Below are 21,956 nucleotides of genomic sequence, written 5' to 3'. Positions count from 1 at the left end.
GATATAGGCCTGGAGCAGACATCTTGGGGCCACAGAGGAGGGTAGAGATGCCTAGATGAGGCCCTGGTGGGCCTAGAGCCTGTGTGTTCTAGGCTAGTCCTGTGTCTGGCACCTTGTTGGATGTTTTTGCTGGGTTTTGCTATCATTAGATCTAGTAAAGCTTCTCTTTGAGAACCTAGGGCTGCTTGGGGCTTGCCATAGAACCTACAAGTTATTCAAGGCCAGAGAAATGGAGTGGGTGGTGGGCTCTGATCACCCGGGAGGTGGAGGGACCCTTCCTTAGGGCCCTGGGATGGGCTCCCCGATCAGTTGTCTGCCATGGGGAGTGAGTGCCTGCTTCTCACCCTGTTGCAGGAGCTGGTGGGCAAGCCTTACTCTCAGGACCTGTCTCGGAGCCCGCAGAGCCTCAGTGACACAGGCTATTCCTCCGATGGCGTCTCCAGCTCCCAGAGTGAGATCACAGGCGTCGTGCAGCAGGAGATGGAGCAGCTGGACAGTGCAGGGGTGACAGGGCCACGCCCACCCAGCCCCTCCCAGCTCCACAAGGTGGGGAGCAGCATGCGGCCTTCGCTGCAGGCCCAGGGCCTGGCCCCCAGTGGCGAGCAGAGCAGGCCACCCTGCAGCAGCAGTGCTGAGGAGCAGAAGCGGCGGCCCCACTCCTTGTCCATCATGCCTGAGGCCTTCGACTCGGATGAGGAGCTGGAGGACATCCTCGAAGAAGAGGAAGACTCTCTGGAGTGGGGGCGCCAGAGGGAGCAGCAGGACACGGCTGAATCCTCAGATGACTTTGGCAGCCAACTGAGGCATGACTACGTGGAGGACAGCAGTGAGGGGGGCCTGTCCCCTCTTCCACCCCAGCCCCCAGCCCGGGCAGCAGAAATGACTGATGAGGAGTTCATGCGAAGGCAGATACTGGAGATGAGTGCTGAGGAAGACAACCTGGAAGAGGATGACATGGCCGCCCCCAGGCACGGCCTGGCCAGACATGGTACCCAGAAGGGCGGCGCCAGGCCCAGGCCCGAACCCAGCCAAGACCCAGCAGCGCTGCCCAAGAGGCGCCTGCCCCACAATGCCACCACAGGCTATGAGGAGCTGCTCTCTGAGGGAGGCCCAGCAGAGGCCACTGATGGCACTGGAGCCCTGCAAGGCGGGCTCCGCCGCTTCAAGACCATTGAGCTCAATAGCACGGGCAGCTATGGCCACGAGCTGGACCTGGGCCAAGGCCCCGACCCCGGCCTGGACCGGGAGCCTGAGCTGGAGATGGAGAGCCTGACAGGCTCCCCTGAGGACCGCTCCCGTGGGGAGCACTCCTCCACGCTACCAGCCTCCACACCCAGCTACACGTCAGGTACCTCTCCCACCTCCCTGTCCTCACTGGAAGAGGACAGCGACAGCAGCCCCAGCCGCCGGCAGCGGCTAGAAGAAGCCAAGCAGCAGCGCAAGGCCCGGCACCGCTCCCACGGGCCCCTGCTGCCAACCATCGAGGACTCCTCCGAAGAGGAGGAGCTGCGGGAGGAGGAGGAGCTGCTGCGCGAGCAGGAGAAGATGCGGGAGGTGGAGCAGCAGCGCATCCGCAGCACGGCCCGCAAGACCCGTAGGGACAAGGAAGAGCTGCGGGCGCAGCGGCGGCGAGAGCGCTCCAAGACCCCGCCCAGCAACCTGTCGCCCATCGAGGATGCCTCCCCCACGGAGGAGCTGCGGCAGGCCGCCGAGATGGAGGAGCTCCACCGCTCCTCCTGCTCCGAGTACTCACCCTCGCCCTCCCTGGACTCGGAGGCTGAGGCCCTGGATGGCGGCCCCAGCCGGCTCTATAAGTCAGGCAGTGAGTACAGCCTGCCCACCTTCATGTCCCTTTACTCACCCACGGAGACGCCCTTGGGCGGCTCCACCACTCCCAGCTCCGGCCGGCCCCTCAAGAGTGCTGAGGAGGCCTACGAGGAGATGATGCGAAAGGCTGAGCTGCTTCAGCGGCAACAGGGCCAGGCAGCGGGGGGCCGGGGGCCCCATGGTGGCCCCTCTCAGCCCATAGGCCCCCGGGGCCAGGGTTCCTTTGAATACCAGGACCCCTCAGACCACGACTATGGCAGGGCTGCTCAGCCTGCATCAGAGGGCATGCCAGCCGGCCTGGGAGTGGCTGTGTATGAGGAGATCCTCCAGACGTCACAGAGCATCGCCCGCATGCGTCAGGCCTCCTCGCGGGACCTGGCCTTTGCTGAGGACAAGAAGAAGGAGAAGCAGTTTCTGAATGCCGAGAGTGCGTACGTGGACCCAATGAAACAGAATGGCGGCCCACTCACCCCTGGCACCAGCCCCACACAGCTCGCTGCCCCTGTGTCCTTCTCCCCCTCCACCTCTACCTCCTCAGACAGCAGTGGGGGCCGAGTCATTCCTGACGTCCGCGTTACTCAGCATTTTGCAAAGGAGCCTCAGGACCCCCTCAAGCTGCACAGCTCTCCTGCCTCCCCCAGCTCTGCCTCCAAGGAGGTCGGCGTATCCTTTCCCCAGGGCCCTGGGACCCCAGCCACCACAGCTGTGGCTTCTTGTCCACCTGGCCTGCCGAGAGGGTATATGACCCCGATGTCCCCAGCTGGCTCTGAGCGCAGCCCTTCACCATCTTCCACAGCCCACAGCTATGGACAGAGCCCAACCACTGCAAACTATGGGTCCCAAACTGAGGAGCTGCCCCAGGCTCCCAGTGGCCCTGCTGCCAGTGGACGGGCTGCCAGAGAAAAGCCCATGAGTGTAGGTGATGGCAAGAGCGGCACTCCTCAGCCCTCCCAGGGATATTCCTACTTCGCCAGCTCTAGCCCACCTCTCTCCCCATCTTCTCCCTCAGAGAGTCCCACATTCTCCCCTGGCAAGCTGGGCCCAAGGGCCACAGCAGAGTTCTCTACACAGACGCCAAGCCCAACCCCTGCCTTGGACATGCCACGGAGCCCTGGTGCCCCCACCTCAACCTCCATGGTGGCTCAGGGCACACAAACACCACACCGACCCAGCACACCTCGCCTGGTATGGCAGCAGCCTTCTCAGGAGGCCCCCTTTATGGTCATCACACTGGCATCAGATGCCTCCAGCCAGACCAGGATGGTACACGACAGTGCCTCCACCTCCCCAGTGTGCTCGCCCACTGACACCCAGCCCACCACCCACAGCTACAGCCAGACAACGCCTCCAAGTGGGTCTCAGCTGCCCTCAGAGCCTTCTGGGCCGGCCGGCTTCCCACGGGCACCAAGTGCTGGTGCAGATGGGCCCCTGGCACTGTATGGCTGGGGCGCCCTCCCTGCCGAGAACATCTCCCTCTGCCGGATCTCCTCCGTCCCTGGAACGTCTAGGGTCGAGCCAGGCCCCAGGCCCCCTGGAAGTGCCGTGGTAGACCTTCGCACAGCTGTCAAACCCACGCCCATCATCCTCACTGACCAGGGCATAGATCTGACCTCTCTTGCCGTGGAAGCGAGGAAGTACGGCCTTGCCCTGGATCCAGTTCCAGGACGGCAGTCAACTACTGTACAGCCTTTGGTTATCAACCTTAATGCCCAGGAGCAGACCCATGCTTTCCTCAGTACCTCCACCACCGTGAGCATCACCATGGCCTCATCTGTCCTCATGGCTCAGCAAAAGCAGCCTGTGGTCTATGGAGACCCGTTCCAGAGCCGGCTTGACTTTGGCCAGGGTGCGGGTAGCCCCGTGTGCCTGGCCCAGGTCAAGCAGGTAGAGCAGGCTGTCCAGACAGCCCCGTACCAAGGTGGGCCCCGGGGAAGACCCAGGGAGGCCAAGTTTGCCAGGTATAACCTGCCCAATCAGGTAGCACCTCTGGCCAGAAGGGATGTTTTGATCACTCAGATGGGCAGTGTCCAGAGTGTCAGCCTCAAGTCAGGCCCGGTACCAGAGCCTGGTGCCGAACCCCACCGGGCTGCCCCTGCAGAGCTACGGTCTCATGCTCTGCCGGGTGCCAGGAAGCCACACACTGTGCTTGTACAGGTGGGAGAGGGCACAGCAGGCACTATGACCACACTGCTCCCAGAGGAGCCAGCGGGTGCCCTGGACCTCACTGGGATGAGGCCCGAGAGCCAGCTGGCGTGCTGTGACATGGTCTACAAGTTCCCCTTTGGCAGTAGCTGCACAGGCACCTTCCATCCCGCCCCCAGCGCACCTGAGAAGAGTGTGGTAGATGTTGCCCCACCTGGCCAAAGCAGTGGCCCCTTCTACAATCCCCGGGACCCTGAGCCTCCCGAGCCCCCCACCTACCGGGCACAGGGGGTAGTGGGGCCTGGGCCCCATGAGGAGCAGAGGCCCTGCCCACAGGGCCTCCCTGGCAGGCTGTACTCCTCCATGTCTGACACCAATTTGGCTGAGGCTGGCCTCAACTACCATGCCCACCGGATGGCGCAGCTCTTCCAGGGCCCTGGACGAGACTCGGCTGTGGACCTGAGCTCGCTGAAGCAATCCTACAGTTTGGGCTTTGCGGATGGACGCTACCTTGGGCAGGGCTTGCAGTATGGCTCATTCACAGACCTGCGTCATCCCACAGACCTTTTGACTCACCCACTTCCCATGCGGCGCTACAGCTCAGTTTCAAACATTTATTCAGACCACAGGTATGGCCCACGGGGAGATGCAGCTGGCTTTCAGGAGGCCAGCCTGGCCCAGTACAGTGCTACCACGGCCCGTGAGATCAGCCGTATGTGCGCGGCCCTCAATTCCATGGACCAGTATGGAGGGCGGCATGGCAGTGGTGGTGGTGGCGGCCCCGACCTCATGCAGTATCAGCCCCAGCCCAGGCCTGGGCTCAGTGCCCCACAGGGTCTGACTCCCCTCAGACCTGGCCTCCTTGGGAACCCCACATTCCCAGAGGGCCACCCAAGTCCTGGGACCCTGGCCCAGTACCGGCCTACAGCAGCTCAAGGAGCAGCAATCAGACAGCTGCTGCCATCCACGGCCACCGTGCGTGCAGCCGATGGCATGATCTACTCGACTATTAACACCCCAATTGCTGCAACACTGCCCATCACCACCCAGCCTGGCTCAGTACTGCGGCCTATGGTGCGTGGCGGCCTGTACAGGCCTTATGTATCTGGTGGGGTCACCGCTGTGCCGCTCACCAGCCTGACACGCATGCCCATGATTGCCCCCCGGGTACCTCTTGGGCCCACAGGGCTGTACCGATATCCTGCACCAAGTGGATTCCCCACTGCTTCCAGCATTCCACCTGCTGAGGGTCCTCTCTACCTGGGGAAACCTGCTGCTGCCAAGGCACCAGGGGCTGGAGGCCCACCAAGGCCAGAGCTGCCAGCAGGGGTGGCTCGGGAAGAGCCTCTGTCCACAGTCACCCCTGCTGCTGCCAAGGAGGCTGGAGCAGCCCCAGCCCCTCTGGCTGGCCAGAAGCCACCAGTAGATGCTGCTCCTGGGGGTGGCAGTGGGGCCCTCAGCCGGCCAGGGCTCGACAAGGAGGAAGCATCGCAAGAGGAGAGGCAGCGGAAGCAGCAGGAACAGCTGCTGCAGCTGGAGCGGGAGCGGGTGGAGCTGGAGAAGCTCCGGCAGCTACGTCTGCAGGAGGAGCTAGAGAGGGAGCGCGTGGAGCTGCAGAGGCACCGGGAGGAAGAGCAGCTTCTTGTGCAGCGGGAGCTGCAAGAACTGCAGACCATCAAGCACCACGTGCTGCAGCAGCAGCAGGAGGAACGCCAAGCCCAGTTTGCACTGCAGCGGGAGCAGCTGGTACAGCAGCGTCTGCAGCTGGAGCAGATTCAGCAGCTGCAGCAGCAGCTGCAGCAGCAGCTGGAGGAGCAGAAGCAGCGGCAGAAGGCCCCCTTCCCTGTGGTCTGTGAGGGACCCGGCCGAGGGCCTCCCCCAGCAGCCACTGAACTGGCTCAGAATGGCCAGTACTGGCCGCCCCTGACCCACGCGGCCTTCATTGCCGTGGCAGGGCCTGAGGGGCCCGGGCAGCCTCGGGAGCCCGTGCTGCACCGTGGTCTCCCCAGTTCCGCCTCAGACATGTCGCTGCAAACCGAGGAGCAGTGGGAGGCAAGCCGCAGTGGCCTCAAGAAGCGGCATTCGATGCCACGCCTGCGGGATGTCTGCGAGCCAGAGATGGCGCCTGAGACCTGTGTGGTCAGAAGGATTGCAGACACCAGCGTGCAGACAGACGATGAGGATGGGGAGGGCCGCTACTTCCTGACGCGGCGGCGCCGGGCACGGCGGAGCGCTGACTGCAGTGTGCAGACAGACGACGAGGACAGTGCTGAGTGGGAGCAGCCGGTGCGCCGCCGCCGGTCCCGTCTTTCCCGCCACTCGGACTCAGGCTCGGATAGCAAGCATGACGCGACTGCCTCCTCGTCCACAGCCGTCACCTCTGTGAGGACCATGAGCAGTGTGGCCATCCAGACCATCAGTGACTGCTCTGTGCAGACGGAGCCTGATCAGCTGCCCAGAGTCTCTCCAGCCATCCACATCACAGCTGCTACTGATCCCAAGGTGGAGATCATCAGGTACATATCGGCACCAGAGAAGACTGGGCGCGGGGAGAGCCTGGCCTGCCAGACGGAGCCGGATGGGCAGGCCCAGGGGGTGGCTGGGCCCCAGCTTATAGGGCCAGCCGCCATCAGCCCCTACCTGCCTGGCATCCAGATCGTCACACCAGGCCCCCTGGGCAGATTCGAAAAAAAGAAGCCGGATCCCCTGGAGATTGGATACCAGGCCCACCTGCCCGTGGAGTCCCTCTCACAGCTTGTGAGCCGCCAGCCTCCCAAGTCCCCCCAGGTCCTCTACTCACCAGTCTCACCCTTGTCCCCACACCGGCTCCTGGATGCCTCTTTTGCTTCCAGTGAGAGGCTGAACAAGGCTCACGTGAGTCCCCAGAAGCACTTCACGGCTGACAGCGCTCTCCGCCAGCAGACGCTGCCTCGCCCCATGAAGACCCTGCAGCGGTCCTTGTCTGACCCTAAGCCCCTCAGCCCTACCGCCGAGGAGTCTGCCAAAGACAGGTTCTCCCTCTACCAGCACCAGGGGGGACTGGGTAGCCAGGTATGGGAACAGGGACTGGTCCAGGGTGGGACAGGGGTCTCTGCTTAGCCTTGGGGGGCCCCCAGGGAGGGGCTTCTCCTGGGGTGGTAGTGGAGTCACCTCCAGCTCCAGAGGCCCAGAGGAAAGAGTCGAGGACAAAACCTTCCTCAGTGCACATCTGGTGGAGCCTGCAGCCTAGCAAGGACATTCTAGGCAAATACACACTCACACGTGGGCCCCCAGCTATCCATCCAGACACCACTAGAAACTTCAGCCTCTCCCTAGCACTGCTTCTTCATGGCCCATATCTAGGCCAGCCCCTGCCACCTCCCCCTTCAGTCCTTAGCTCTCCCCTCCAATCTGGGCCCCTCCCATTCTACACCTCTACTGTGGATGTTTCCTGAGAAAATCAGTCACGCAGCCCAGTCTGGACTGCTCCCCACTCCCCAACCCTGGCCTTCCGTTGCCCCACAGGAAGCCCAAGCCCCTTGGCCTACCTAGCATTTAAAGCCCATCCAATGGATTGTGGCACCCTCTCTGCCGTGTCTTGTCCCCTGCCCCTATCTGGCCCTCAGTAAATCTGTTTACACTCCTGTCTACTCCCCTAAATAGGGGCTCCTGGAGCATAAACTTTCCCTATCTGTGGCTTTAGTTGCCAATGATGTCCTGAGACGCTGAGCAGTGGCCTGCCATGGGGGTGGTGAGGGCCTAACGCCAAGGACTTTGAGCGCCAGGCTGAAGAGGGTGGGCTTTTTTTGAAGGCCCTTGGAGCCTCTGGAGGTTTTAGGTAGGTGAGACAGGATAAGATGGGTATCTTAGAAAGCTTTCCTGGCAGAGTGTGGGCATATGGACTGAAAGAAGAGACTGCACAGTGGCCCTGGAGGAGGGAATAGGAACCGGAGGCATCATGAGACATATTTGTCTGTTTTCTGGGTGTGATGCAGAGAGGAGAGGGACGGGGCCTCATGATGGGGTTGTGGAGGTGATGAGCCTGGGGAATGGAAAGCCCTGGGGTGTGCAGGCCAGAGGGGGTGGGGGTGGGCTCGGGAGTCTGGGCTGACAGGGAGGGCCCGTCAGAGAGGGGCAGGTGGTCTGGCTCCAGGCTAGGGTGGACACAGAGGTCCCATGGGATCTCTGGTGTGCAGCCAAAAAATAGGAGAAAGACAACAGAGTGAGGAGTTCAAAAAGTGAAATTTATTCCATTCAAGGCCCACCCTTCATTCTGAGGTTTTGGGGTATACTATCGTTTCCTTTATGACATAGGGTGAAAGTAGGTGGGCGGAAAAAGTAGTTTCTTGGCAGGGTGAAATGTCAGAAGCCCGATGTCAGTCCCCAGTGTATTTGGGGGATTTGGGTGGTCCATAAAAGCCCAAAAGTGTGGGGCAATCTGGGAAGGCTACAAGCTAGCAACCCAGGGCAAATCTTCTGGCAGTATGGACTTCCAGGCAACATGGAGCATTGGGGTTGGTGGGGAGGGCCGTGTTAGGGAGCCTTGATCAGGAGCCATGCAGCAGGAGACAGGGCTGGAGAGGACCTAAAGGAGCACTGGCATCCCCAGAGAGTGGTGGACTGACAGGGCTGTGGAGGGAGCTGGGGGCTGGGCTGAGAGCATAGCCCAGAGGGTTTGGCAGAGGGTGGTGCAGGACAGCTAGAGGAGGGGCAGGTGGCTGAGTTGCATGTCACTTCAGAGAGGAATAGGGCAGGAGGCAGGAAAAGACCCAGAGCCTGCAGCAACTGACATACAGTCAGCATGTGCCCCTTATGATTCTCTAGGAAGCCCGGTGGGCCTAGGACCTACTCCACTCCTGTCCATGTCCCTCCACGGCCCTTGGCCCCCACCAGCTGCTAGGACCCAAACCCAGAGCCTCATCTCAGTACACTCAGTGGGAGGTGGAGAGTGGCAAGCTCATCGGACATGTACCAGGGTTCTCAGAGCCAGGCCAGTAGTAGAGACCAGCACTGAGGAGCATCTGCTCCTTCCCTACCCTCCTGCTGCCCAGAACACTGGGAAGGAGAAGGCCCATAAAATGACCACAGGCCACTGGTGATCTCTAAGGCCAGTGGGTGGGCATGGCAAGCCTTGAGGCTACCTGGTGAATCAGAGCACCAACAGTGTAGAGCCCAGTCCCTGCCCTAGCCCAAGCCAAGGCACTTCCACCCTGCGCCACCCCCCCCCAAGCCACCCACACCTTGGGTCTCAGTGCCCCGCCCTTCCCTCTGTCTCAGGTGTCGGCGCTGCCACCCAACGGCCTGGTCCGCAAGGTGAAGCGGACACTGCCCAGCCCCCCTCCAGAGGAGGCTCATCTGCCCCTGGCTGGCCAGGCCCCCCCACAGCTGTATGCGGCCAGCCTGCTGCAGCGTGGGCTGGCGGGGCCCACCGCTGTCCCTGCCACCAAGGCCAGTCTGCTCCGGGAGCTGGACCGGGACCTGCGGCTGGTGGAGCATGAATCCACCAAGCTGCGCAAGAAGCAGGCAGAGCTGGATGAAGAGGAGAAGGAGATCGACGCCAAGCTCAAGTACCTGGAGCTGGGCATCACACAGCGCAAAGAGTCTTTGGCCAAAGACCGGGGTGGCCGTGACTACCCACCCTTGCGTGGTCTCGGTGAGCATCGTGACTACCTATCGGACAGCGAACTCAACCAGCTGCGGCTCCAGGGCTGTGCCACTCCTGCCGGCCCGTATGCAGACTTCCCTGTCACGGCCACTGCTCCCGCCACCCACTCCGGCCCCACTGCCTTCCAGCAGCCCCGGTTCCCACCTCCGGCCCCACAGTACACTGCAGGCAGTGGTGGGCCAACTCCAAACGGATTCCCAGCCCACCAAGCACCCACCTACCCTGGTCCCAGCACGTACCCGGCACCTGCCTTTCCTCCTGGCACCAGTTACCCAGCTGAGCCTGGCTTGGCAAGCCAGCAGGCTTTCCGTCCCACAGGCCATTATGCAGCCCAAACACCCATGCCAACCACACAGGGCACCCTTTTCCCTGTTCCGCCTGATAACCGTGCCCTCCACCAGAAGCCACGCCAGACATCACTAGCCGACTTGGAGCAGAAGGTGCCCACCAACTACGAGGTGATCGCCAGCCCTGTCGTGGCCATGTCTTCAGCCCCATCTGAAACGAGCTACAGTGGCCCAGTGGTAAGCAGCAGCTATGAGCAAGGCAAGGCCCCTGAGCTGTCTCGGGCCAGTGACCGCAGCAGTGTGAGTCTGAGCCCAGCCCCCACCTACCCCTCTGACTCACATTACACCAGCCTGGAGCAGAATGTCCCTCGGAATTATGTGATGATCGACGACATCAGTGAGCTGACCAAGGACAGCACCTCCACTGCCCCTGATAGCCAGCGACTGGAGCCCCTGGGGCCAAGCAGCAGTGGGCGTCCAGGGAAAGAGCCGGGAGAACCAGGTGTCCTTGAGGGGCCTGCACTGCCCTGCTGCTACACCCGAGGGGAGGAGGAATCTGAGGAGGACTCTTATGACCCCCGTGGGAAGAGCAGCCATCACCGGAGCGTGGAGAGTGACAGCCGACCAGCCAGCGCCCACTACTACAGTGACAGTGACTACCGCCACGGGGCTCGAGCGGAGAAGTACGGTGCAGGCCCCATGGGACCCAAGCATCCTTCCAAGAGCCTGGCCCCGGCTGCCATCTCCTCAAAGCGCAGCAAGCACCGGAAGCAGGGCATGGAGCAAAAGATCTCCAAGTTCTCGCCTATTGAAGAGGCCAAGGATGTGGAGTCAGACCTGGCCTCCTACCCTTCCCCTGCAGTTAGCAGTGGCCTGGCCTCTCGGGGCAGGAAGTTCCAGGACGAAATCACCTACGGGCTCAAGAAGAACGTGTATGAGCAACAGAGGTACTACGGGGTGTCCAGCCGGGACCAGGTGGAGGAGGATGACCGCATGTACAGTGGGAGCAGCCGGTCCCGGGTGGCAGCTGCGTACAGTGGGGAGAAGCTGTCCAGCCATGACTTTGGCGGCCGGGGCAAGGCATATGAGCGGGAGCGGGAGGCTGTGGAGCGACTTCAGAAAGCGGGCCCCAAGCCCTCATCCCTGAGCATGGCCCATGGCCGGGCCCGACCCCCCATGCGGAGCCAGGCCTCTGAAGAGGAGAGCCCCGTCAGCCCCTTGGGGCGGCCCCGCCCTGCCGGGGGCACCATCCCTCCTGGGGACACCTGCCCACAGTTCTGCTCCAGCCACTCCATGCCTGATGTCCAGGAGCATGTCAAGGATGGACCGCGGGCCCACACATACAAGCGTGAGGAGGGCTACATCCTGGATGACTCCCACTGCGTAGTTTCTGACAGCGAAGGTAATGGCAGCTGGGGGTGATGTGTGCAGACACACAGCATCTGGGGGGGCCTACCCGCCCATGGGGCCCTGAGCCCCTAGATGGCCCAGTGGGGCCTGGCTGGGCATCTCATGCAGTGGGCTTGCCACGGGCTGCCCTTCCTGCCTTCTCCACCCACACCCTGGCCCTGGTTGCGGGAGGGTGGGCCGGGGGCCCAGCGTTGTGCTTGTGGCTGTGGCGCCCACTCTGGTTTCCTTGCATGGCTTCCGCTGGGCCTCCCCCTGCAGCCAACCCAGGGGTTGACGGTGTTCTGTTTTTGGTCCCTGAAGCATATCACCTGGGCCAGGAGGAGACAGACTGGTTTGATAAGCCCCGGGATGCCCGCTCTGACCGATTCAGGCACCATGGGGGCCACGTAGTCTCCTCCTCCTCCCAGAAGCGAGGCCCTGCCAGGCACAGCTACCACGACTACGATGAGCCCCCTGAAGAGGGCCTGTGGCCACACGATGAGGGTGGCCCGAGCCGCCACACCTCAGCCAAGGAACACCGGCACCACGGTGACCACGGGCGGCACTCAGGCCGCCATGCTGGTGAGGAGCCGGGCCGGCGTGCTGCCAAACCACATGTTCGGGACCAGGGTCGCCATGAGGCCCGGCCTCACCCTCAGCCCAGCTCTGCCCCGGCCATGCAGAAGAAGGGTCAGCCTGGGTACCCTAGCCCCGCTGAATACTCACAGCCATCCCGTGCCCCATCAGCATACCATCATGCCTCTGACAGCAAGAAGGGCTCCCGGCAGGCCCACTCAGGGCCCACTGCACTGCAGCCAAAGCCAGAACCCCAGCCGCAGCCACAGTCACAGGGTCGGCAGGGACCTCCAGGGCCACAGCAGTCACAGCCACCACCATCCAGGCAGACACCCTCAGCAACATCATCGCGCCAGCCGCAGCCGCAGCAGCAGCCGCAGCACCCAGGTCACGGGCTACAACACCCCCAGCAGACCCCGGCACAGGCTCGGCTGCAGCAGCAGGGCCAGCCAACTGCACGGGGCCCGGCCCCTGCTGCCAGCCAGCCAGCAGGGAAGCCTCAGCCAGGCCCCACAACAGCCACAGGCCCCCAGCCAGCTGGACCGGTAAGTGGGGCTCCCATGCAGGGATACTACCCAGGGTGGGTGCTGTGGCTGCAGCATGGACATCCCCTCGGTTCCAGGCTGGGCATGGGCAGAGTCACACGCAGTATCTCAGCTACAGTTCTGTGTTTGCAGCCACGGGCAGAGCAGGCAAACGGCTCTAAAGGGGCAGCCAAAGCACCCCAGCAGGGGAAGCCTCCTCAGGCCCAGCCACCACCAGGACCTGGCCCTGCAGGTAAGCCTACACTTTGTTGCCCTTGGCTATGACCCAGAGAACCTGGGCTGCCCTCTCCCTACACCCACCTGTGCTGAGCTCCCCTGCAATGCACATCCTCACTGCTCCCTGAGAAGGTGCCAAGTGGGCTGTAGCCCTTCCCAGCAGAAAATGAGCCTGGGGTTAGAATGAGCAGTGGGGTCACCAGCCCTGGGGCCTTAGGGCCCAGACAGCTCTGGGACAGGAGCCTGGAAGGGACTGGTGAGCACAGGGCCAGGCCCGTGACTTTTTACTCTCACCCTCCTTCCCCTTCTCTCTTCTGACTTCTCCTCTGCATTTTCCTCCTTCACCTTCTTCAACTTCCTTTTTTCTGCTTCTTCCCACCCCTTTTATTTCTGTCCTTATTTTCCTCTCTTTATTTCTCTATCCTTCTCCTCCCTCTCCCCCTCACAGGGTCCCTGTGTTCAGAGTCCCTTGTGGCTACTCTCCCTCTCAGAGCCTGAAGAGCCAGGCCAGACTTGGCTCATGATGGTGGTTTCTTTCCCCCTAGGCGTGAAGGCTGGAGCCAGGCCTGGAGGGACCCCAGGGGCTCCTGCCAGCCAGCCAGGTGCCGAGGGGGAGAGTGTTCTCTCCAAGATCCTCCCAGGGGGGGCAGCGGAGCAGGCCGGCAAGCTGACAGAAGGTAAGCACTGCCCACAGCCAGGTCAGCGGTGGGCGGCTGCTCCAGGACCCTCCTGTGGCAGAGATTGGGGCTGCAGAATGACTCCAGGCTCAGTCACCCAGGCCCAGGCCAGCCTGGTGGGTCTTGGGGTGATGCCTGCCCCTTGGGCTGAGCTGGGCTTCACTGTGCCAAATGACCCTGACTAGGAGGGAGTCCGGCTCAATTTCCTGATGCCTCTCTCCTATTTTTATGTCACAGCCGTCTCTGCTTTTGGCAAAAAATTCTCCTCATTCTGGTGACCATGCCCTGTAGGGTGAGTATGAGTACCTGTTCCCAGCCTCCCCCAGGAAAGGCCTGAGGCACTCATGTGGGGGGCTCTAAGTCCTGAGGGATCCTCTGGGAGGAGTCTGGTCTTCAGCGGCATGTGATGTGGCGGGAGCTGCAGTGTCATCTCCTATGAGTATGGGAGGAGGAGGGAAAGGAGGGGCCTGGTGCATGGAGGCTCCAACATGGGGCCAACGCAGTAGATAGAGGTCCCCAGCAATGGGAAGCCAGGGTCCCCGTCCCCTTGTCCTTTTCTATTACCCGCTGGCCCCCGCAGGGCTCTCACCGCTATGTGTCGGCATTAGGCTAGGGTGGGGGCCTGGCATGCAGCTCCCCCCAACCCTCCTCTGTAAATGCTCCACAGGTTCCTAAAGAGATGAAAGGAGATGATATCGTTGCTGTGGAAAAATCTCTGGAGTCAGAGGCCTGGGCACAGCTCTGGACTCTGCGTATAACAGTGAGTGTCAGGACCAGGGCGGGCTGGGGCAGAGGGGCGGGTGAAGGGCCAAGGCTTGGCTGACCAGACCTACCCAGTTCCCGCAAGTGAACTAGAAGGAGCCTGGGGGGCGTCCATCAGCTGTGACGGGCCCAGCAGCTACCTGGGAAGCAGAGACCACTGGGCATGAAGTCAAGGCACAGTTGGTTTCACAGGCTGAGCTCGTGACCCACAAAAAGGAAGAGCAGAGTGAGTCGAGAGGCAGACAGGAAAGGGACAGAGAGCCAAGGGAGGTCACCGGGACAGGAACTCTTAGCCCTGGACCAGGTCAGCCCAGGGAGAGAGTGGAAGGGCCTCAGGATGGGAGCCCTGGCTCTATCTAGGCTGCAGTCACCAAGGCAGGGTGAGACGCCTCCTCCTGGAGCCTTCCCTGGCCTTGGCCCTGCCTCTGTGGGGGAGGAGGAGCTACATCATCCAGGATGGTGGAAAGGGTGACCTGGCTGTTGGTGCTGCTCTGTGCATAGCCAGGGTCCAGCTCCTAACATTCCATAGCCCTGGGGCCCTCCTCCTCCCTCCTTTGCCTCTTCTCAGGTTAAGAGTACAGAGGTTTGGGCCGGCCGAGTGGCTCAGTTGGTTAAGAGCTCGCTCAAGAGTGTGAACTCTGAGCAACAGCGGTTCGAGTCCCGGCCTGAGCTGAGCATCCGCTGAGCTGCCAACAGGTGGCAGGATGGCTCAGCTGAAAAAAAAAAAAAAGAGTACAGAGGTTTGGGTCCATCTTGCAGTGGACAGGCATGTGTGTGGCAAGGCCAGGTGGTTTGCAAGCAAATCAGAAGGGAACCCTGCAGCCAGGCCCATCGGTGGAAAGGAGCTGGGGGTAGTGTTGAAAAGGCTGCCAGGCTCTGGGGGACCACTGGGGGCACTGGGAAGGCCCAGCCTTCTATGCAGTTGCTCATTTATTCCACAAATTGTTTTCCAAGCCCTAGGTAGGGGCTAGGTCCTGTTCCAGGTGCTGCAGACACAGCAGGGAATGAAAGCAAGTCCCTGCCCTCCAAAGCTGACAGTCCGTGGATGGGGACAGAGAATACATTAAAAAAATAAAAATTAGATTAAAAAGGTAATTTCTGAAGGTGATAAGTGCTATGACGCCCATGAGGCAGGGCTATGGAGCAGAGGGGTCTGCTCTAGAGAAAGTGGTCAGCGTGAGGTAAGGCTTGAGGGAGAAGAGGCTGCTGTGAGATGTGCCCAGGTGAGGAAGCAGCACAGACGAAAGGCCAGCACAGCCGTAAGTAGTCAGGGGTGAGGTCTGGGGGGTGGGGGTGGAGGGGGAGAGGGAGCAGAGGGATGGGCTTTGTAGGCCAAAGTAAAGAGCCTGGAACTCACTCTAATTCCAGTAGCCACAGTGCAGCACCCCCAGTGTTCTTCCTGCCGTCACCCCATGATAGCAGGCTCCCTACCGCTTTCCTGCTCAGCTTGACCTTTCCTCGGAGTTGCCCTGGAAGAGATGTCAAATCAGAAGTTGTGCTGAGGGGAGGGGCAGCCCATGGCCAGGTTCATGGCAATACCTGCCGTGGGTTTAGGGCCGGGGCTCCATCACTGGGGAGGGAAAGGAACCTCGGACATGGCTTTGTTCTGGTCCTGCCACATGCCACTAGTGGGTGAGCCACTAGACCACTTACCTTGTAGTTGGAGGAACCTCCCTTTAGTTCTGGCATTTGGCTAGTGATTGGGCCAAGTAGGCAATGCTTCTGCGAGCGTCTTTTATGGCAATTTCACAAGTGGGCTGGGAGAGGCCCGCCATTTTAAAAACAAAATCCCCTTAAGCCAAACAAAAAGCAACTTGTGTTATATTAATGTCTCTTTCTGGCCCACCCGATTCTTCTTTCTTCCTGTCCTTCTCTTTGTGATCTCAAAGCTGCCCAAGCACACACCTCCCTCAGCCTCAGTGGGTGGGATGTGGCCAGTGAGGACGAGGCCGTCAAACATGGCAGACAACAGAAAGGAGTGGGGGCAGGGAGCAGCTGTCCACAGTTCCTGACAAAATCCTTCTTTCTTTCCTTCTTTCCTTTCCTCCTGCCTCCTTTGCTCCTCCAAGCATCTACAATCTGGCGAACCCGTGGCCCACAGACTCACCAGGTGGGACGTGGCAGGCGGCCTCAGTAGAGGCGGGACAGTAGCTGCCTGGGTGAAGCATCTGCTGGACAAGTGGGACCACTGGCCCGGGGGACCTTCGATTGTCTTTCCAGAGACCCTGCTCTCCTCAGGGCGCCACCTTCAAGGCTTAGCCGTGGCTGGGAGGGAGGACCCCTCTCCGGAAACCCTGCCGCCGTGCAGTCTTGCTGCTCTTCCCACAGCCGCCTTCTGCGGCCTGGCCAGCCAGGCTTCCTATGCGTTATACACAGAGTTGGGGTGCACGCTGCCTGTTTTTGACGGATGCTGCCCTCCTTCCGCAATGCCAGAAGTTTTTCCACAGCCTTGGAGAGAGGCTTTGATTGAGGGCTGAGGGCTCCGGGCTCCGTTTCCTTCACATTCCAGCTGGCCCGGATCCCTCTTGTGGCCACAGGGCCCTGCCTCCCTCACGCTGCCCTCTGGGTGACATTGGAGCAGACTTCCATGTGGCTAGTGTGGGGTTGGGAGAACTTTACAAACATTAGGACCTAACACTGTCTCATTGCTGAAATAAGAGGCCATAGCACCGAAAAGCAGCGTGGGCGCCGGCCAAGGCTTCTCCCAGCCCATGGGTGGCAGCATGCTAGCACATCTGCCACCATCTCAAAGCCATCCCCCCAGCCATCGTGAGCATCCCAGCGGCACCGCCATTGTCTCGACCAGCCGGCTCTTCGTTCGTATACCTGGGGATTTCTTTTGATTTTAAGAACAGCCTTAATCATTTCAGTTTGATTTACGTGTATACCTCATAAACACTTTTGTTTCTCCTTCTCCCCTCTCTTCTCTCTTTGCTCACCTTCTTGCCTCTCCCCTCCACCACCTCCTTGTGACTGATGGTTTGGTTCCCTCTCTGCTCTGTCCCTGCTCAGCACAGGGAAAATGTTGACTCAGAAGCAATAGTGGGCAGTAGGCCACCAAGAGCACAACCCCAGGGCGAGGTCTAGGGAGGCCCCTCAGCCCACCTCTGTTTACTGTGCAATTCCAGTTTTTCTTAAGCCATCACCAGTGGGCGCGCTCAGAGCAGAGGGGCCAGGGCTTCTGCCAGCCAAGGGAAGGGCCCAGAGCCCTGTGTTGGGGAGTGTGGCACCATCCATCTACCTGGTGGACTGGGTGGCGTTCCTCCCCAAGGCCCTTCCCTTTGGGACTTCCTTTTATCTTGGGCTCAGCCACAAGTCTCATCTCTAATGTTCTATGCAATGAAATATAAACCCTCAAAGACAACTGTTAATATTTAATAAATTCCATGTTATGTATAAGAGTTAATTGCAGACATGCAATTGAGAAACTGGATAGATATGCTCATATCAAACCCCCCACTCCAGCCCACCCCACTCCCACTGTGTGTGTGAATTCTCAGTCTGTGGCATGTTTGACCTGTAGCAGGACTCGCTGCTGTCAGGTGAGTCACCACCTGTCCTGCAGTGGAGAGCATGCACAGCTCGCAGCCTCTTTGCACGATTTCATCCATTTTAAATGCTCGACCCTCTTGCTTGGAGTTCTTTTTGCCTCAGAACCTCTCCTTCAGGAGTGCTTCTAGCTGAATCCTGCACGAGCTAGTGAGGACCTGCCAGAATTGTTGCCTGAGCATCCCAGGCTGTGGGCCAGGCAGTGCGAGGCCCCACATGCCCTGCGGGTTTTCTGACAAGGTGGCAGGTGACAAGGAGTCTCTGGAGTAGACATGCTGGTGGAGCCTGCCCAGGGTGTGTGTGCATGCACATTCGGAAGATTTGCTGTCACATTCTGAAGGTTTCCATCTGTAAGTCGCTCCCCCTCTTACCCCAGCCAAGCCAGAGGCATCTGGCCACCCCTTCCCAGGGGCGCCCTGCTCAATGGCAGAGCTGGGCTGCGTCTGTGGCCAGAGAGGCCAAAGGCAGGGCTTTGCTGTGTCCTAGGGACCCTGGCTCCTGACTGTACCCGTTCCATGCCTCTTCTCTGTGGCTGGGAGGCTCAAAGGTCTGTGAGCTAAGAGATGGGTCCCGGGGGTCAAGGTGCTCAGGAAGAGCTGGACGTCTGGCACTTGTGGTGAGGACAGCTAACAATGTCATCTTGGACCAGGGCAGGTCTTCACATAGACAGTGGCTTCAAGTTGAGTTTCTTGGGAGGCTTCTCAACAGCAAAACTTAGGGCAAGTCCTTTGTGACCCTCTCTGCCTCTGTCCCCAGGACCTAAAACCCCTGCCCACCCTCGTCTCTGAAGCCCAAGTATCCCACTGCTCATCAGCTTCTCGATGACTGAGCCAGGAGTGTGGCCAACAGTGGCTGCCAACCCCTCAAGGCCTGGCCTTCCTCCAGAGTGCTCTGGTTTGCATTTCTCAGGGTCCACATTTCTCATGCTTTCTTATAAGGTCTACCTAGCCCTTCAGAGAGGGATCCTGGCACACCTCTGGCAGCTGTGGATGGGACAGAAGGCTGTCAATCTCTGTGTTGGACCTGAGACCCTGGTCCTCCAAGATTTGGGCCTCACCCATCCCATAGGACACCTGCCTCATCTGAGATCAGGCCTGGGCTATGTGAGGCTATCTGAGCAAGGGCTGACGGAGGCCACCATCCATCACCTGTGACCACCCAGAGCCAGGTTCATGTGGGGATGTGCCTAGTGGCTGGATATGTGGGGGCCCAAGGCAGTAATCCTTCCCACTAAAAGTCAGGAGCAGGGAACATGGAGACAGGGAGATAACAGCTGGTCAGCCTCCATCAAACCCATTCTCAGACTCTAAAATACTGACTTTTTGCAAATTTCCTTTCTGGCCAAGCCCCCTGAGTTTGAAATTTCTGACATCTGCCACCCTGCACCCTCCCCCCCTCCCCCCCAGTGTACCCACAGGACACATCTGTACCCTGGTGAAGGTGGCTGCAGCCCTCCTCTGGGCCATGGGTGTCCTAGCCCTTGTGTGGATGCAGCTGTGGCTCTGAGGGCACTGCAGCCAGAGGCTAAGGTACCAGAATTTGGTGCCTTGGGAAACGGGGAACATAAGGCACATCTCCAGATGGGTAAGAGGTCTCTGGGATGCAGTCCAGGCCTTCTCCATACCTGCCTCCCCATTGTCATAAGCAAGGGCATTGCCTCCTCTGCCCACTTCAGGGCCCAATACACTCATTTCACAGAGACACCATCCCTTCCTCACCATCTGCTTAGTCCTTGGGAAGAAAGTGTGGTCTCAGGGACCATGATGAGAGGGCAGCAGTGGCAGCAACTATGGCCTGTCTCCTGGAGCCTGTGTGTGTGTGTGGAGGGAGGTTCAGATCCTTTGCCATGGCAGCATGGTCCTGGCCTATTGGCCCCTGCCTGCCCTTGTGCCCCCTCCCCTATTTTGTAAATACTTATCACCGTGGACTCCCACAGGGTCAGAGTACCAGGCCTGATCAACTGAAACTCCTCAGAGATGTTATCTCTGTCTCCCCGGGTACCAGCAGTCCTGCTGCCATGTGCACTGGGGTGGCACTGGAGCGCCGTGGAAGTTGTGAGATATTGTGTGTGTATGCATGTGATCAAGCGTGTGAGCGAGTGTGTGTGCGCGTCTGCCTCATTCAGCCTCTGGGATCAAATCAGCTCCTCTCTCCAAGTGCAGTGCCCTGGAGAGTGGGGGCTGCCCAGCGCCTCTCTGCTAGCTTCCATGTCTTGTTTTTGCTTTCCCCTCACTCCTTCCCTTTCTTTCCCCTCTCCCTTTCTTTCCTTCTCTCCTTCTTTATTTGAGGGGGGAAGAGTGCTGTACAAAGTCAAACAAATAAGTTTACAGTTGTAAGTGCAATGACCCGAGTCCTCCACATGACTTTGTGAAATGTGTGCTGTCCTCCCGTGCTCTGTGAGAACTCGTGGTACTTCAGTGTCCCTCCCCCTGTATTGTGACAAGGTAATTCTGTGGTATCAGAATAAAAGGACTTGATATAAACAACCTACAGACTATCTCTGGGATGGTTTCTGAAATGGGAAGGCTTAGCCAGAGGAACAAATCCCTAAATTTGTGACAATCCTGTCTGTTGACAGTTAAAGGGAAAAGAGTTAAAGGGCAAAGTTGCAGAGCTGCTGGCAAGGTCAGGGCTGAGTACACACCAGACTGTCCTAAGACAATGGGCCCTCCATAAAGGCGCCCCAGGGCAGCTCCCAAGCTTGGACCTCGAGAGTGCAGTTCACTGTGCAGACTGTTGAGGAACAGGCACCTCCTAGGCCTGGGAGTGTCCAGGCTGCACAAACAGCTTTTCTGGGGCCTGGTGTCCCGGGAAACAGGTTAGCAGGTGCTGCCCCCTGGTGCTGCCAACAAGCCCTACACCTGTCTGCCTTGCTGTGTCTATTCCAACCCCTAAACTCTGGGGGCTGCCAGAGCTTAGTCCTTCTCCAAAAGGACGGGAGAACCTCCTTACTAAAGTAACCTAGAGCAACTAGAAAAATTTAAAAACACAGATAAACGAAAAGAATATCAGCCTTGCCTCTGGCCTTCTCCTCAGAGTTAGTATCTTAATGCATGTCCTTCCTGCTTGTGTTTTTCTATTCTCTTTCATTTTAAACAGAAGTCAGAAGGTGCAGTACCTCCCATTTATTTCTACATGTTCATCCCAGGTACTTAGATGGCCACGCTCCAATGCCCAGCCTCCAGAGAGCTGCACCATGAGCTTACAGCGGTCTACTGAATATGCACCGAAGGACAGGCACCATGTTCCCAGCTTGCCTATTACGAACAATACTTTGATGAGCATCCTAGTTTCCAACCTTTCCACGCAGATCGGTGGCTGGTGCCACCCTCTGCTCCCAGTTTTGGCCTTGACATCCTGCACACACTGGGTACTTACAAATGCACATGGTCTTGGAAAGTGAAAACTGTTTTTTTCTTAACTAGTCCCATGTCGTTGATGGAGAAGGAGAAGCTGCTGGCCAGGCAAGTGGGATCTTGATCAAAGGCAAGGCAGGGCACAGAGAGCCAGGACCCTGAGGTGTGGATGAACAGCCAGGCTCAGAGTATATGGAGAAAGGGATATCCCTTCTGGCCCAGCTGCTGCCAAGCCTCTCCTGCCCTCCTTTGCCATCATAGCCCACTCCGTCCTGTGCCACTGTGCTAAGGGAGCTGGCCTGCCTATGTTCTTTCCACATGAAGCTCTCTGGTTCTGGGTGGAGTGGGACCCCACCAGGCCCTCTGTACCCAAGAGCTTGGGCTGAGGTCTGGGGGTGGGGGTGGGGCGGGGCAGGGAGAGGTCCACCCGCTCATGATCCCCTCCCTGCAAGGTGCCACTGAGTTGGGTGGGTGAGGGCTGCAGGGACCGATATCTCTCGGGGTTGGCCTGGCAGCTGATAACCAGCAGCCGTCTTTCTTTGTCCCGTACTCTGGCGGGTTGTCCCAGGGGGTCTCTGCACCCTCACCGGGAACAGATCTCGGTCCTTCTCTCCGTCTGCCTGCGAGCCCCACCTAGGTCAGGGCGTGGCACAGTCTGGTGAACGTTTTGCCCTGTAAAGGACCAGGAGGGACCCGGCAGTCAACCTCAGAGCGGCGGGAGGTCGCTGCTGGGGCAGGCTCCAGCCCGCACCCCGCCTCCCAGGCCCCGCCCCTCGCCCGCGCAGTACCTTGGACTTAACCCTCACTGGCTCAGCCCCGCCCCGCCGCAGCTTAGGGTCCTGCCGGTCCCGCCTAGCTTCTTTCGCCTCACAGCCTAGTCCCGACTCTGGCCTCACCCCCTTCTCAACTGGGCTGTCGTTTCCTCACTGACCTCGCCCTTCCCCAAAGACCCACTCCTGTAATTCCGTGTCCTCAGTGCCACCCTC

General features: G+C 59.8%; 1 protein-coding gene across 2 annotated transcripts in view; it reads left to right on the top strand.

Moving 5' to 3' along the window:
- Positions 1–20,104, top strand: part of BSN (bassoon presynaptic cytomatrix protein) — a 101,409-nt gene extending 81,305 nt beyond the window's left edge. For both annotated transcript variants that reach the window (XM_019631685.1, XM_019631693.1), the window contains exons 5-12: positions 355–7,020; positions 9,226–11,302; positions 11,611–12,410; positions 12,543–12,642; positions 13,172–13,303; positions 13,541–13,595; positions 13,971–14,063; positions 16,135–20,104. In XM_019631685.1, coding sequence (XP_019487230.1) covers positions 355–7,020; positions 9,226–11,302; positions 11,611–12,410; positions 12,543–12,642; positions 13,172–13,303; positions 13,541–13,581 — 9,816 coding nt within the window. In that variant the 3' untranslated portion in view covers positions 13,582–13,595; positions 13,971–14,063; positions 16,135–20,104. The remainder of the gene's footprint in view (positions 1–354; positions 7,021–9,225; positions 11,303–11,610; positions 12,411–12,542; positions 12,643–13,171; positions 13,304–13,540; positions 13,596–13,970; positions 14,064–16,134) is intronic.
- Positions 20,105–21,956: the final 1,852 nt, after the last annotated feature.

This window comes from Hipposideros armiger, unplaced genomic scaffold (genome assembly GCF_001890085.2).
Source record: "Hipposideros armiger isolate ML-2016 unplaced genomic scaffold, ASM189008v1 scaffold_18, whole genome shotgun sequence".
NCBI classification, from domain to species: domain Eukaryota; kingdom Metazoa; phylum Chordata; class Mammalia; order Chiroptera; family Hipposideridae; genus Hipposideros; species Hipposideros armiger.
The sequence above is the reverse complement of the archived record's forward strand: the minus strand, read 5'-3'. Positions and strand labels throughout refer to the sequence as shown.